The 13,931-nt window shown below is 37.4% G+C and overlaps 2 protein-coding genes across 2 annotated transcripts; one reads left to right on the top strand and one right to left on the bottom strand.

The window, feature by feature from the left end:
* Nucleotides 1-1,379: 1,379 nt before the first annotated feature.
* Nucleotides 1,380-2,493, top strand: LOC147555399 (putative F-box protein At3g10430). Its single transcript, XM_086657761.1, has one exon. It carries the CDS (start codon nt 1,537-1,539, stop codon nt 2,491-2,493), a length of 957 nt encoding a protein of 318 aa, XP_086513887.1. The 5' UTR covers nt 1,380-1,536.
* Nucleotides 2,494-8,706: 6,213 nt separating this feature from the next.
* On the bottom strand, nt 8,707-10,443 carry LOC147555398 (putative glutathione S-transferase). Its single transcript, XM_086663695.1, has 2 exons — nt 10,015-10,443; nt 8,707-9,245 (listed from the first exon to the last, which is right to left on the bottom strand). Exons 1-2 carry the CDS (start codon nt 10,321-10,323, stop codon nt 8,886-8,888), a joined length of 669 nt encoding a protein of 222 aa, XP_086519821.1. The 5' UTR covers nt 10,324-10,443; the 3' UTR covers nt 8,707-8,885.
* Between the last annotated feature and the right edge of the window lie 3,488 nt (nt 10,444-13,931).

The following is a 13,931-nucleotide window of genomic DNA, read 5'->3' as shown; positions in this document are numbered from 1 at the left end:
CTTTGGTGATAACCAAACTTTCAAAAATCTGAACCTAGGTTTGAGGAAGGTGAAAGAGGAAGAGATGAAGATGAAAAGAGGGAGAGAGAAACCGAGAGAGAATGAGGGAAAGATGAAAAGAGGGACAGAGAAAGAGAGAAAAACCGAGAGAGAATGAGGGAGAGATGAAGATGAAAATGGAAGTAGTGATAGATTTTACAGAGAGAGAAAGATAAATTGAAGGAGAAGAAGAAGATGAAACTCTACTGACCCAATTTTCGATGGGCTCAGGACGAATTATGCAATATTTACGGATCGAGACCACCGTAAAATGTTGCATAATTCGGCCTGAGCCCACCGTAAAATGTTGCATAATTCGGCCTGAGCCCACCGTAAAATGTTACATAATTCGGTCTGAGCCCACTGAAAATTAGTCCAACAACTATTGGTGCTACTGGCGGTGGGCTCAGGCTGAATTATGTTACATTTACGGATCAAGCCCACCGAATTTGGCACCAGTAGCTTTTCGGTCTGGTGCGACCGGAAAGCTCATTTGAGGGTTTTATTCCTCTCTTGATGTTCACCCGCTTCCAGACAAAATACTTCCAAATAAGGTCCGCAAATCTTCTTTGTGTTGCTAGCCAGTAGATTCAAGTATTCAAACAATGTAGTTTCAAGAAATCGAAAAAAAACTAAACCTAGGGTTATGAAGAAGATGAAAGAGGAAGAGATGAAGATGAAAAGAGGGAGAAAGAAAGAGAGAACAAGAGAGAGAATGAGGGAGAGATGAAGATGAAAATGGCGGTAGTGATATAGGTGATAGATTTTACAGAGAGAAAAAGATAAACTGAAGAAGAAGAAGATGAAACACAGGTTATGAGGAAGATAAAAGGGCAATGGGGCTTTTGATCGGTCAAGGGACTTTTTCTTGGTTTGCATAATTTTGACCTAACGGCCTTAACTTTACCGTTAGGTCAAACTAGAAGGGAGAGTGCCTTTTTTTTTTGGAGGGGCCTTTCAAACCAAAATGGGAGATTTGGGAGGCGCTTTTAAAAGAGGGACCTTTTAACAAAAATGGGGGGCCCCTATAAAATCTTAAAAAAAAAGACCGGAACCAATAACACTAAACTTTGAAATTCTTAAAAAAAGACCGGAACCAATAACACTAAACTTTGAAGTTCTTAAAAAAAAACTGTGAACCAATAACGCAAAACTTCAAAGCTCTTAAGACCTTTGAAGATCTTACAAAAGTTCTGAACGAATAACCCCACTTAGAGTTATCCATCTCCGGGGGACTATTTGGTGATGTGGTCATCTTTAGGAGGATAAAATGAAATCAACCCAATCTTATAATCCTACTATACGTTTGGACAATCAAACAACTAATTCCTCTTTTTCATAAAGTTCATGAGTTAGGGTTTCGATAAAATCCCGATCAGACTCTTATCTACTTAATGGAAAAAACTCGGTTAGGGTTTCAATAAGAAAGTGTTGAAAGACTACAGAGATCGAAAATACTCAAATAGAGAAGAAACACAAACTAGTTTCTTGACTTCGATGACAAAAAAGTTGAAGATGGTGGTGCCGCCACAACAACGACTGGATCCTGCCGCCGACGCCAACAACAACACCAATGACGCCATTGTTTCAACAACCCCTCTTGCTCTTGGAGGTAATAATATGTGTTATGAATTAATGCTTGAAATACTAAGCAGACTTCCACCAAAATCACTGATGCGATTCAAGTGTGTAAGTAAGAGTTGGTTGTATTTGATTGAAAAAGATAAATACTTACACAGTTCTCAATCATCAAAATCACACCAAAAACTCCTTATAACTAGTTCACTTAATAAGAGACAGGAGGGGCATAATTTTTTCACCCTAGATTTGTTTCAACCTAAAAGTAGGTATGTAAGAAGATATTCGCGTCAACAGGAGAAAGGTTGCATACTAGTATCTGCTTATGGTCTATTTTGTTATGTGAACTATAGCGATTTTTCTGTTAAAATCTACAATAATTGCATTAGAGAAAAAACAAAATGGATCAAATCAAATATAGGAAAAGATCCCACACTTTCTTATTCCAAATATCCTATTTGTGGGTTTGGATTTGATCCAATTACTCAAAAACATAAAGTAATATTCATGTGGGGTAGATCGGTGAATGAGCGGTATAAATATCAAGATTTTGAGGAAGTGTCTGTTTGTGAAGTGTTGACTGTTGGTGAAAATACTTGGAGAACCATTGAAACTGACACGCCAAAAAAAATTGTTATTGGAGACCCAATTTATGTGAATGGTTCTTTATATTGGTTGGAAAAACCCTTTTGTCCCAATCTTCTAGAAAAAAAGAATATTGATAGCATAGTGGCATTTGATGTTGGAAAGGAGAAACTTAAAGTGATAAAGTACTCTAACGATATTATCTTTTTTTTTTTTTTTGAAGATAACCTTAATAACAATAATAGTTTTACAAGTAGTACCTCACTTAACTCAAAGCAAAGAAAGGACTAAACGTAAAGAAATTTAACATCTGAAGGATGAAAAGATAATTAGACATTAACAAGTGCCGCCAGGTCATGTGCGTCCGAATTTTGGGCCCGGTTGCAATGTATAACCTCCGTCCGATTCCCGTGTGCTCGTAATCTTAACCGTTGGATTCGATGTTCTATTCTCCATGGTATAACAGGATCTGCGGCCGAGATCAATTCAGCCAAAACCCTAGAGTCGGTCTCCATTATAAAAGGGTAAAGCCCCAGCTCCTCTGCGAGAGAGAACCCTAGTTCTACCGCCTCTATCTCACTGTGTAAAGGTGACTCCGAATTTGTTCTAGTCGATCTCGAACCCAAAATATTACCAATCGAATCCCTAGCAATGGCAGCACATGAAGAGCCTGTTTCTTTAAAGGAACCATCACAATTAACTTTGGTGATTCCTAAAGGTGGCGGACACCATCGAGTTTTCTGCAAGAAAGCTTCATTAGTATTAGGTAAGTCGAAGTCAGGAACGTACCTCAATTCTTCTTTAATCAGCCACCAACATCTTTGAAGATCCGGTTTCTTCATCTGGAAGTATGCTTCATTTCTCGTCTTCCACCAAAACCAAAGAAGATAAGTATAAGTGTACCAATCTTGATTTCCTTTTTCTTTTAGATTAAGAGTTCTTGCTAGACATTTGATTGGGTCTGTTTTGATGTTTTGAAGGTTGTCCAACCTTGCTCGATTCATGAGATCTTGATAGAGGGGACATGTACCAAATAAATGGTAAGTATTCTCTACTTCACCTGTTTCGCATAAACCACATATCTCTGATTTGTCTGGTATTCGTTTATGAATGTTATGTAGTGTCGGCAACCCTTCATTTACTAGCTTCCAGATAAACATTTGAATCTTTGGAATCATGTGTTTCTTTTTCCAAAACTCGTTCCATGGAAAATCATATGCCTCTTGTGATCTCACAGGATGTTCTTTGATTTGAGCATAAAAAGATTTGGCTGAGAATTTCCCCGATTCTTTCGGTTTCCAAATTAATTTGTCCTGCCTGTTAACTAGATGAATATTAGTATTTATGATTGCTTGAGCTTCTGTTGTATCAAACCACTGCTTGATATTATCTATGTTCCATTCATTTCCATCCTGCTTCAATAAATCAGAAACTAAGCATATATTGTCAGGCAGATTAGAAAAATTAATCGGTTTATGACCTGGGAGATCTAATACCCAAGGGTCTGTCCTGATGTTGACCATTGAACCATTACCAATGTGCCATATTATGTTATTTTTGATAGTGTCCCTGGTATGGACCATAGCTTGCCAAATTGGAGATGTACCTTGGGGTATATCATAAGACCAAAAATCCACTTTCCTGAGATACTTGGATGTCAAAAGTTTTACCCAAATTTCATCGGGTCTAGTCAAAAAAGTCCAAGTCCTACTAGCAATAAGTGAGAGGTTTACTTCATGTAAAGTCCTAATGCCTAGTCCTCCTTTATGTTTAGGAGAAGATATAATATCCCAGTTGATAAAGTGAAGCTTTTTGTCATTTGTATTGTGTCCCCACCAAAAGCACCTTTCTATTCTCTCTAGCTGGTACACCACCTGTTTTGGAATGAGCTGAAAACCACAAATATATGTGCAATATGATGCAAGGATGGACTTGATTAGAACAGTCCTTCCTGCTTGAGTAGTAAATTTATGTTTCCAGCCTGCTAATGTAGTTTTAAACTTCTCTATTAGCCAATTATAACTTTGTATCCTATTGTCTTTTCTGAGCACAAGGGCTCCCAAATATTTCTCCCTATCTGTCATGATGGGGGCACGCAATTTATCAATGAATGAATCCTTGATGGAAGAAGACACACCTTTACTGAAGTATATGGAGGACTTAGAGAAGTTTACCTGTTGCCCTGAGAATGATGAGTAATATTCCATGATTTGTATCACTGCTTCTAGATTTTTTAGATTTGCTTTACCAAAAACAATAAGGTCGTCAGCAAAAAGGAGATGTGTAATAGAGGGGGCTGCTGGATTGACCTTATATCCTGTAAATGTACCTTTATCCTCATAATGATTAATAAGGAGCGAGAGAGACTGAGAGCATAGGATAAATAGATAGGGCGATAGAGGACAGCCCTGTCTGAGGCCTCTAGAGGCCGAGAAGTCGCCCACTACACTCCCATTAATTTGTATGTTAAATCTAGATGTGGTAATACAACACATGATCAAATCAAGAATGAGGCCAGAGAGGCCAGTAGCCTGAAGGACTTTTCTCAAGAAGTCCCAACTTACTCTATCATATGCTTTTGCCATATCCATTTTCAGTGAGAAATGCCCTTTTTGAGCTTTAGAGGCATGCATGGAATGGAGTAGTTCCTTAGTAATGATTATATTATCCATTATTTGCCTGTTAGGTACAAAAGCATTTTGATTCCACAAAATACAATCCTCCAAGTATGGTCTAAGTCGATTGGCTAATATTTTGGTGATGAATTTGTAGACCGAATTGCAAAGAGAAATCGGTCTAAACTCCGAGGCAGTACTCGGATTTCTTATCTTGGGAATTAAGGCAATTGTTGTAAAATTTAAATGGGGGTCTATCTTACCTGTCGAGAAAGCTAGCTGGATATAGAGAACGAGTTCATGTCCGATTACCTCCCAATTATGTTGAAAGAAAAAACACGGAAGTCCATCTGGTCCCGGACTTTTGATAGATCCCATTTCCATAACGACTGCCTTAATTTCTTCCGAGGTTGGAATCCTTGAGATATCTGCCAGTTGTTCGATCGAGAGTACCTTATATGCATTCATGACCTCCATTGGAGGTTCATTGACTCGGTCCTCAGTAAACAAATTCTGAAAAAAGGAAACAAACTCGTTTTCAATCTCATCTTTATTTTTAGACATACATCCACTACTGAGTTTTAATTCATGAATTCTGTTCTTCTGTTTTCTGCTTGACATTGAAACGTGAAATGCTCTTGTGTTTCGATCGCCATTATGAACCCATTTAGACCTAGATCTCTGCTCTGCCCTTGTTTTTTGTAAGTCCTCCAAATAGATTATTTCCTCTTGAATTTTGCTTTCCGCATTTAATAGTTCCTCAGTCGAGTCAAGAGTCCGAATTTGAAGGAGTCTAGTCCTGAGAACATTAAGCCTATTTTTAATGACACCAAATGCTCTCCTACTCCACTTCCTAATTGAAGTTTTAACTTGTTGAAGCTTTTCAAGGAAAGGGCCTGATGTATTGTCCCATTGCTCTTGGAATTGAGCACTATACTGTTCATGTTTCGTCCAAAAGACTTCAAACTTAGAAATGGTTTGTAAAGGTCGCCCCTCCACTATAAGTTTTAAGAGTATAGGAGAATGGTCACTATTATATCTAGGCAAATGGAATACCCCTGCCTCTGGATAACATGTCAACCACTCAGCGTCACATAGGACTCTATCTAATCTTTCTTTAGTTAGGTGATGCATTGCCTTGTTGTTAGTCCAGGTGTACGCGGGACCGTTAAACCCCAAGTCCAGAAGATTAGCGTTATCAAGAAATTGCTGAAATTGGTTCAAAAAAGGGATGTTAGAACTACCACCAAATTTATCCTTATAATCCGAAAGAGCATTCAGGTCGCCCATACAGCAGTAAGGGTTAGTTAACCCCTGAATTCTAATGAGTAGGTTATCCCAAAAGGGTAGTCTATCCCGAATATTAGGGGGACCATAGATGCAAAGTAGATCCCAGGAGTTAGAACCTGGAAATGTTATGGAGGCATGAATTAGATTAATAGAGGAAAAAATAATATCTAAATGAAATTCGTTAGACCAATACAATAATAACCCACCACTACGGCCCATAGATGGGACTACATGATAATTTACTAGATTAAAATTACGAAAGAAAGGAAGAGGAATATAATTAGGTAATTTGGTTTCCGAAAGAAAAACCAATGAAGGTTTTACCGAACCCAGGAACTGATTTAGAGTTTCTCTTGTCGGGGTGTTCCCAAGCCCTCGACAATTCCACGCAAAGAAACTCATTTAGATGTCGGCATTGGGGCTGCCGATACCCTTTCTTCCTTCTTTTCCTGAGGTTGATTTATGTTGGTTCTTTTAAAATGTTTAGGTGCTCTAACATCCTCTGTAGACATATCCACATCCACGTATCCCGATCTACTGGTTGAGGCCTTGCCTGTACAATCATATTGAAATAAAGAGTTATTATGCACACCCATAGGTATAATAGCATTAGGAACTCCCCTTTTTCTAGTCCTGCACAAATTAGATAAGAGATCACCAAAATTTGTTTTAATTGTATAATCAAACTCCTGTTCTGGTTCTTCATTATGAACCGGCAAAACACTTGATTGTTGCGGATTCACCAACAGACCAGATCCATAGGACTCAAGTTCTTTTACCCTGTTACGAGGGCCATAAGGAACTTTAAAATCGTCGTTGTACTCAGGTTTCATGGCCTTTATGACTTTGATACGAAGATCCTCGGAAAGGTCTTGTTTCAAGAGATCATTGAAGGCTAGAATAGTGGAGCAAAACTTCATGGTGTGTCCTGTAATACCACAATAGATACAAAACCTAGGAAGTTTTTCAATTTTCAAAGAGATAGCCAAAATTTTGGTGTTTGAGAGTTTAAGGTAAACAATTTGTTGAAGAGGTTTGAGGATATTCAATTCTATCTTAACCCTACCAAACAAACTCCATTTGGATGCTTCTTCCACAGTCGTGGGAATGAAATTTCCAATCGAACCGGCTAAACGATTGACCACCGTACTGTTTAAATGGCTGGGGGGTAAACCATGCATTTGGACCCAGAACCAGGCCGACTCAAACACGTGGTCTGCAGGCATAATCTCCGAAGAACATTGTTGTAATATAATCAACTCATCTTGTAGAACCCATGGAGAACTTTCCATCGCCAAGTCCAATTCAGTAGCAGTGGCAAACTTGATGAGGAATACATTAACCTTAATCTCAGTAAGATTGAATTTGTTTGGTCCGTGAATTACGCGAGATAATCTCGAGACGGCTTGGTTAATATCTATTTGTTTTGTACTTTGGAACCAAACCACCCCGTTTTTCATAACATCCATCTCCCAGGGTATGAGATCATGCCCGTCGACTGTAATTTGAACACGTTCATTTGTCGTAAGTGCTGCAAATTGTTGCAGAAAATGGTTACTAGGTTCTGCCATGGAGAACGAAAGAGGTACAAGAAGAAAAAAAATTGAAGAAGACAACACAAAGAGACTAGATCTCGACTAAATATCTCCTAAAGAGCGACTAGATTGGAATTCCAGAGAAAAGACCTCTGAATTCGTGAAGAAATAATTTAAATGGTGGCTTCTAACCACCCATAACCGCCCGAAAAGACAAAAAAACTGCTCAATAACCGTCGCCTGTAACTAAATCACCGCCAGAATTGGTGGCTGACCCTATTGCTCCGCCCGACTCTTTCTCTCTCCTTCTTGAACGAGTCACTTAAATTACTCTAACGATATTATCAAGAGTCGTCTTCCTGGTGCTTTTTGTATTGAACAGTTATTGGAAGTTGATGGACATTTAGCTTTAATAGACCAATGGTGTCATCTTGAAAATGGGAGATGGTCCAAAACAGAGATGAAGTTGTGGATTTTTATCGAGGATGGGAAGGAGAATAGGTGGATTGAAGAACCAATTGAATTGCCTTGCCATATGAGGAATAATAAACATGCTTATGTTTTCAAATCGATTGCACGAACAAATAAATTAATAATAACAACTACACCAAAACTCTTGGCAAACTCAGAAGATGACAACGATAGTGTTTTCAATTTATATATTTATGACAGGAAAGAGAAGAAATTGAAGGAATATGGTAATCTCACCAACCCAAGGAATAAATTGCAAAGAAAGTTTTTCATGTGTCCTTATTTGTGTAAGGCTTCAATTATCATGGAGAGTATTTATCCAGTTGAGATACGAAACAAGTGGTGACCACCATTATTACTAGAATGATTTGCTGTGGTATATGTTCACATTGTCATCTTCTTTTGTTTTATTCCAACATTAATTAATATATAAATTAAATCAAAAAAAAAAAAAAAAACTAATTCCTAAAGGTTTGGCGACCCTTATAAACAATGTTTTCCCATCTTTCTTCTGTTTTAATCAATATACTGTTTTATTCTCTTAATGTGGTTCCTAAGAACTGAAAAGAAGATCACAAGATGTCTTTCACGACTTTAAGAAAAGAAGCATACTTTATTAGCAAAGGAATGTGATTTCATACAGAATGCAAGTAACGTCCGCAAATACGAAAATAAACTAGCACTCCCCTAATTCCCATATCTATTAGGACACATCTTATTCATTACTACTTAAATATTACAAAGAAACTCTTGTAACTCAATCCCAATCTCTTCACTTTGATAATGATAAATACATCTCCCTTCTATGTTTAAAAAACACCACTAATTCATCATAATTTGGAAGAGTTTCTTTGATTTCAGGAACTTCTTTGAACCTATTTATGTATGAATATATATGAGGGAAAGTATGAGGTTCTATAAATTTCACTTCAATTACATCACCAATCACTTCGAACCAATAAGCTACAATTCCAAAGGCCAAATCAGCTAGTCCAATTGCATCACCTCCTAAGAACTTCCTCTCACTGAGTCCACCATGTTCTTCAATAGTTCTTAGCATTTCAAATGTCTCCTTTATGGCTTTTTCTTGTTCCTCTCCTATTGTCCTAAAGCATGGCCATACACCAACACACTACATGCCAAAAAAAAAGAACAAAAAAGTGATGAAATTAGTTAAGATAGAAAAAAAAATGTATGAAATCGACATTCTTAGATGGTAATAATATGACAATGATACAATGTTGGAACCAAATGTCCTACCTAGATTTGAACGTTATGTGGCTAACAATCAGATAGTTCACGTTCAAATAGGGCATCTGGTTCGAACACAATATATTTTTCTGTGGTGATATGTATTGCTCCGCTGCGAAGTTGGGGTCAACTTTTGGCCGCGGAAGTCTGTAGTGCTATGTGCCAGCGATATATTGGCTAGAAAAAGTAAACTAAAAAAGCAAATCTATAGAAAGGGTGCATCTAGAGCCAAACCCATTTGTTGCCATTAGCACCCCAAATGCCCCTTGCCTTTTGTCAAACGGGTGTGACTAGTGCGTTCTGTAGGTTCGTTGCCCCCGGTTTGGACAGTCCGAGAGGGTGAGCATACACTCCGACTGGCCCAGTCAGAAAACTCTCGGACAAGAGAGTCTGGAAGTTTGTCCAGTCCCGATTCTTGCCTGGTTTTTGATTGGACAATCAGAGACCTCTCGGATTAGATCAGTCGGTCCCTTAGCATTTCGACTTCAGTAAATTTGAGAAACTCAACTGCTATTTACATGTCACTCTAAAACCACTTGAAATCAACCCAAATTTGACGATAAACATTATAGATTAAAAGATAAAAAAAAAAAAATAGGGTTTTTAGAACGGATTTAAAAAAAATAAATGGAAGTCTTTTGAAATCTTACCTTATCCTCAACAAATTTAGTCCAAAATCGAGCTAAAGAACGCTCGAAAGGATCAATAGGAAGTAACGACTGATCCGGCCATGTCTCATCGATGTATTGAACGATGATCATAGACTCTGAAATCGGTTTTCCGCCATGAACAAGAACAGGAATTTTCTTATAAACTGGATTATATTGCAGAAGTAAAGGACTCTTGTTTGAAAGATCTTCATCTACTAATTCACAATTAACACCCTTTAGTTTCAAAGCACATTCAACTCTGCAACTAAATGGGCTACTCCAAACTCTAAACAACTTCACTTCTTCCATTTTGATTTTGTGATAGAATGGTGTTAGAATGATATTGGGTATGATTAAACTTTTTTATTTATAGATGATAAGATCATTTTGGAGTTTAATTGTAGTCTACTTACTTGTGGACCAATCTTCAAATTTTGGTCAAAGTTTCTTTCTTTAATTTTATATTTAATTGATAATGATGTCATGCCTGACTTCATCGTAATTTATTTTAAACATTTTTCCATAAGGTACACATAATATTGATCTACTTCAAAAATATGTACATTTCAAGATTAATTTGATTGACACGTAAGAACTCTTGCTTACCGTATTGGGCTTCAAGCCAGGGCCAAGATGAAATAGTGTCGTGTTGGCTAGTTTAAACCCCGGTCATGCCCGGGTCGGAGTTGGGTATGGCGTCGAGAATGTACAATAAAATATGGATTTTCTAGAGAATTTATTCCCTAGAGATTATCTTTTATGCTCCAAAATCGCGGTCATAACAAACTCTAAGGAAAACAATTAAAAAAATAAATTACAACTTTACTAAATATATTTATGGGATATAAATTACAAACTTATCAAAAAATAAATTACAAATTTAAGCAAAAAATTTATAGATAAATTACAAACTTAACTAGAAATAAATTACAAACTTCCAAAAGAAAAATTACAAACTTTCCAAAAAAAAATTATAAGGTAAAAATTACAAACTTATTTAAAAAAATGAGAAGACATAAATTACAAACTTACACAAAAAAATTTACTGGACATAAATTAAAAACTTACCAAATAAAACACATTCCTTAATCCAAAAATTTTATGGGAAAGAAAGATCTTACAAAGATATAATTTTAAATCATATTATCTTTGGCTCTGGAATTGAATTATTTCCTTGTATCTGAGAAGAACTTCCAGATTAATAGGAGGAAGCTTGATCAGAATGAATCAGAAATAAATTCTATTACCGAGTCTTTAATAGGATATAGAAAATGAAACGTGTCGGACCGAACTTTGCCTAACCCGAGTTCGCTGTCGGGCCAGCCAATACTGATTCGTCAGACTTAGATCGAAGCCCAGTCTGGTTCAGAATAAAACTTGGGCCGACCTCGTGTCCTAAATGGGTCGCCCAAGACTAATAAGCAACACTAGACATAAGTTTTAGGAGCTAATACCATTCAATTGAGCGGCACTTAAAAAACAACCATCTACTCAGCTTATAAATTAGAGCTATTTGATGGAGCTTTCAGAGAATATAGAGCATCATGCGCAACCATAGCAAAGGATTATGAAGGTCGAATTTTGGGGACGAAAGTGAGAGAAGTTCCTCCTCAGTCGACTATTTACAGTGAAATTATGGGGTTAGAAACTGTCCTAGATTTGGGTGAAGAATTAGGGTTCGTGGGTTTATAATAGAAGGGGACGCACAGGTGTTAATCCATTTTATCTCGACCGTTGATTGTGATTTACCATCGAGATTGATGAATGAAATCGACGGTCTCAGAATGAGGGTGAACGAACACTGAGTCAAATTGGAGTATTGCAACCGGTTTTACAATCAGGAAGTCCACGTTCTTGCGGCTTCAACTTTACCCCCTTAAATTACTAAGGGCAAGTCCAATGTGGGGCTCGGGCTCCCAATTTTGGGAGCCCCTAAATTTTGGGAGTCCCGGGGCTTTTCTCAATTCCAATGTCGGGCTTCCCACCCGGGCTCTCAAATCAAAATAATATACGTGTGCGAAGTAAGTGTGCGAAAATTTGATTTTAAATTTCAACTATGAATTATTAGATTTCGACTATGAATTAAAATGTGATATTATTCGAGAGATATAATTTCAAAAAGATAAACACAAAATAAAAATAAAAAAATACTTAAAAAAGAAGTATTTAAAATAATAAGAAGATTTAAAAAAAAATAGTTTAAAAAAAACTAAAAAAATTAAAAAAAATAAATAAGTGGGGTGGATCCCCTAAAAAGAGGATCCACCCCAAATATAGCTGTTGGAGCTCCGAACGACCATATTTTGGGGGTTGGGAGCCCCCAGCCCGGACTCCCATTTGGGAGCCCCGGAGCATGGGGCTCCCAGCCCCACCGGGAGCCCAGCCCCGGGGCTCCCGGGTTGGAGGCCAAGGGCTGGGGGCTGGGGCTCCCAAATTCAAATTGGGAGCCCCAGCCCCCACCACATTGGACTTGCTCTGAGCATTGAATTTTTATCCTTGTGGTTAACTTTGTTATAAGTTTAGTCCGGTGATGTAACTTTTCATTCAGTTTGTGGACTACTTTGTAACTTTTATTTAGTTATAATGGCTTTCTTTCTCTAAAAAAAAATTTAAGGCTATTTGTATTTTGGCTTGTAACTTATGACAAGTGGGGAAGTTTGGCTTTAATTTGTCTAACGCTTTAATTTGACTCACAAGATCATGATTCAGTTAGTCTAATTTGTTCTCTACCTACTCTCTAATCAGAAAAAGTCGCTAACAGACAACCGATGAACAACCTTCAACTCTATATAGATTATCAAGATTCGAAAACATTGAAAACAACGATGGATTATGTTAACCAAACATTTCTCAATCTGTTCCAACAATAATAAGGTCCCCAAAAATGTTGGAGAGAGGCTATTGGATTCCACAACCAATCAAGAAAGATAACACATAAGGTCAAATCTAATCGTCATTAAATTGAAAATATTTTGGAACACACCCTCATACACCGCTATATATGTACATAGATAATATGAGAAGATGTCAACAATTGGTTGCTCAAGTGGTCCAATGTGTTGACATATACTCCAAAGGTCCTTGGAGATCCCGGGTTCGATCCCCAGAGAAAGTGGAATCTTTGGATTATTGAATTTGAAATTATTAGCATAAATAGTGTTGTTGGGCTTTAGGTCATAGTTTAGTTGGGCTATAGGCCCGTTCTTTGTAAGAGTTTGTATTTGACAGTAATCGTGCTTATCACATCTTTGATGTTATCAACGCCATGTAATGAGTCAATTTCCAAAAATGAAAAAATGAAATTGCTCTTTGTTTTTATGTGAGTGCGGCCGAAATTTTTGGGCTGGTCATTATTTATCCAGCCTAGCGGGAGCCGGCTGGGAAAGTTTTAAAAGCACCTCCTGAAAGTGTTAAAGGTGACTCCCTGAAAGCAAAATGGAGATTTGCTGTTTGGACCCCCTTTCTTATAATTGACTATCTGTTTGGACTCCCTTTTTCCAGTGTTGCACTTTGGACTCCCTTTTGACGGAATCAGTCGGGAATATTCTGTTTCTAAAGTTATACTTGAAAATATTCCCATTCTACCCTTACATAATTGATATTGCAGTTTGGACCCCCTAGTTTATTTAACTCAAGTAGATGAGACTCATCTTCTTCTTCTTCTTAACTCATCTTCTTCCTCCATTTAACACACAACCCAAATAATAACCCAAACTCGTCCTAGTGACCATTAATATAATTAAAGAATTTGAGGAGTAACGGGAAACACTTTTTGGGGGATTAGTTTATTGATTCGACCGACTATGGAAAGAAGGAAAACAAGGAACTGAGAAATGGAGGGGAATTAGAGAAGGTTTTTCCGGACTGAACTTTTAGTAGAGATTGTGATGGTAATGGTGGATGAAAAATAAAGCAAG

Source organism: Eschscholzia californica, unplaced genomic scaffold (genome assembly GCF_041429995.1).
Source record: "Eschscholzia californica isolate CP2 unplaced genomic scaffold, dmEscCali1.0.p SCAF_2, whole genome shotgun sequence".
Classification (NCBI taxonomy): Eukaryota; Viridiplantae; Streptophyta; class Magnoliopsida; order Ranunculales; family Papaveraceae; genus Eschscholzia; species Eschscholzia californica.
This window is presented reverse-complemented; position numbering and strand designations above follow the sequence as displayed.